The sequence below is a fragment of the Hibiscus syriacus genome, unplaced genomic scaffold (genome assembly GCF_006381635.1).
Source record: "Hibiscus syriacus cultivar Baekdansim isolate YM2019G1 unplaced genomic scaffold, ASM638163v2 tig00117038_pilon, whole genome shotgun sequence".
NCBI classification, from domain to species: Eukaryota; Viridiplantae; Streptophyta; class Magnoliopsida; order Malvales; family Malvaceae; genus Hibiscus; species Hibiscus syriacus.
This window is the reverse complement of record NW_024063534.1, coordinates 866,315-868,315: the sequence shown is the minus strand read 5'-3', so window position 1 is coordinate 868,315 and position 2,001 is coordinate 866,315. Positions and strand designations below refer to the sequence as shown.

The 2,001-nt window shown below is 39.1% G+C and overlaps 1 protein-coding gene across 1 annotated transcript; it reads left to right on the top strand.

The window, feature by feature from the left end:
• The first annotated feature begins 218 nt into the window (after positions 1-218).
• LOC120197000 lies at positions 219-1,783 on the top strand. The gene is made up of 2 exons (XM_039198654.1): positions 219-523; positions 1,156-1,783. The coding sequence occupies exons 1-2, from the start codon at positions 219-221 to the stop codon at positions 1,781-1,783; spliced, it is 933 nt and encodes a 310-aa protein (XP_039054585.1).
• Positions 1,784-2,001: the final 218 nt, after the last annotated feature.

Here is a 2,001-nt window from a genome sequence, read left to right as displayed (position 1 = left end):
TGAGAAAGAAAATATACTTTAGGCGCTTATTTGTTATATAAGCCTTGTTTTTACTAACTTGGGCAGTGTCAAACTTTTCCAGTATAAATATTCTCCAATCACTCAAAATTTGCACATCCACCTTTCTCAGGAGCATCAAACAAAGAATTCCGATGATGATGAACAACAAACTCTCCTTCAAGAAAACCAATTCATTTCCCATAAAAAACCCAAACTCCATGAATCAACCAATAAGCAACTGGAGATCTCCTCATCATCATCATCACATTGAGTTCCCAACATCCCCCGTGGTTCAGGAGGAGGGACATGAAATGTTCCATGCGACTCACCCGCAACACCCCATCTCCCAGGCTCACTTCACCGACCTCTTCGTCTGCGCCGCCTGCAAAGAGTTCGGCGCAGGCCTCCGATTCGCTTGCACTCACTGTGACTATCAGCTTCACCACTTCTGTGCCTTAGCACCTCCTGCTCTTAAGAGACACCCCATCCACCCATTTCACAAGATTATTTTGTTTTACAAACCAGGTAATTATTACTTCTTTTAAAGCAATATGGTATTCCCATGAGCATTAGGCTAAAAATGCAATAGGTTAAGGCTATTACATCAAACCATAACTATAAGCTTCAACAACTTGAATTAACTTGCTTATTTTGCACTTTAATTTTCAACATGAATTAACTTACGAATTTAATTTAGATCATGGATTGTTTTCAGCTTGTATTGTAATAAATAATTATAATTTTTTTAATAGACTGGTGTGTTTATGAGCTATTATCTGTTCAGAATTTTTTTTAATTATTGACAATACAAACACACTCTGCAAACGCGATTGCTCAAACCAAATGCTTCTATGGAGAATAATATTCCCTTTAACCTCGTGCTCTCAAAAGACACCCCCATCCACCCCTTTCACAAGTTTATTTTGTTTTACCACTACACGAAGATATTTATAGCTCAATTTAATATCAATATAGATGGATTCCTCCCATGTATATACATTCGCATAGAACACATGCGATCATGTTTCTAATAATATAATCAGTAAATCAACTAGATTCTTGACTAAAACTAAAAGTCCTAAAATCAGTTCATTTAGTATGTTGTGTTAAATGTTTTGATGCTATTATAACTTTATGACAAAAATATTCGATTATTGTTAAAGGTGGAATATTGAAATCTGGGTGCGATATCTGTGTCAAGCCAATCAAAGGAAGCGTTTTCAAATGCAGTGTATGCAGATTCCAGATGCACCCATGCTGTGCCATGTTGTCTACTGAACTATTCAACAAATCCGTCCATCCACACACTCTAAGGCTCTTGCCAATGCACGCCGACGGCCAGTCATCGAGTGCGGACTCTGCCGGCTTCGTATGTGGCGAGTGCCACTGCAGGAGTTCCGGGAGAGTGTACCATTGCACCATCTGTGACTATCATCTCCATGCAGTGTGTGCTAAGAACACGGTGAATGGAGTTCAGGCCAACGGTTTCAAAGGCGTTGAAAAGGTGAGCAAGATAGGGACTGCGGCTAGGGTTGCTTCTCAAGTGGTGATGGAATTTATTGGAGGGCTGTTTGAAGGGATTGGAGAAGGGGTTGGAGAGGGCCTGATTCAGAGTGCTGCTAAAGGATCAAGGTACCACATTAGTAGCTCACCTACTTGTGGATGGTCTGGTAACAAAAGTAGTGGTATCAAGCGGTTCACCGTTTTGGTTTCAGCAGAGTTACACTATGTTTTATGCGGGAAAAGAAGTGAAAAAGGGACTAGAGAAAATGATGAACAATGAGTGTGGGGTTGAAGCTCTTTCATACTTTCTACTACGAGTGTATATGTCATTTTCTCTAGATAAGATGTAGATTGAGGCCTTCCTCCTAAACAGGGACGAAATGAGGGTTGAATTATAAGGGGAAGTTCTTTGGCTTCAAAATAAATAGGGTCCTAAAAAGTAATTTAACCATAAAAATAAAGATATTAGATTTAATTGCATTAATTTTAAAATTCAAA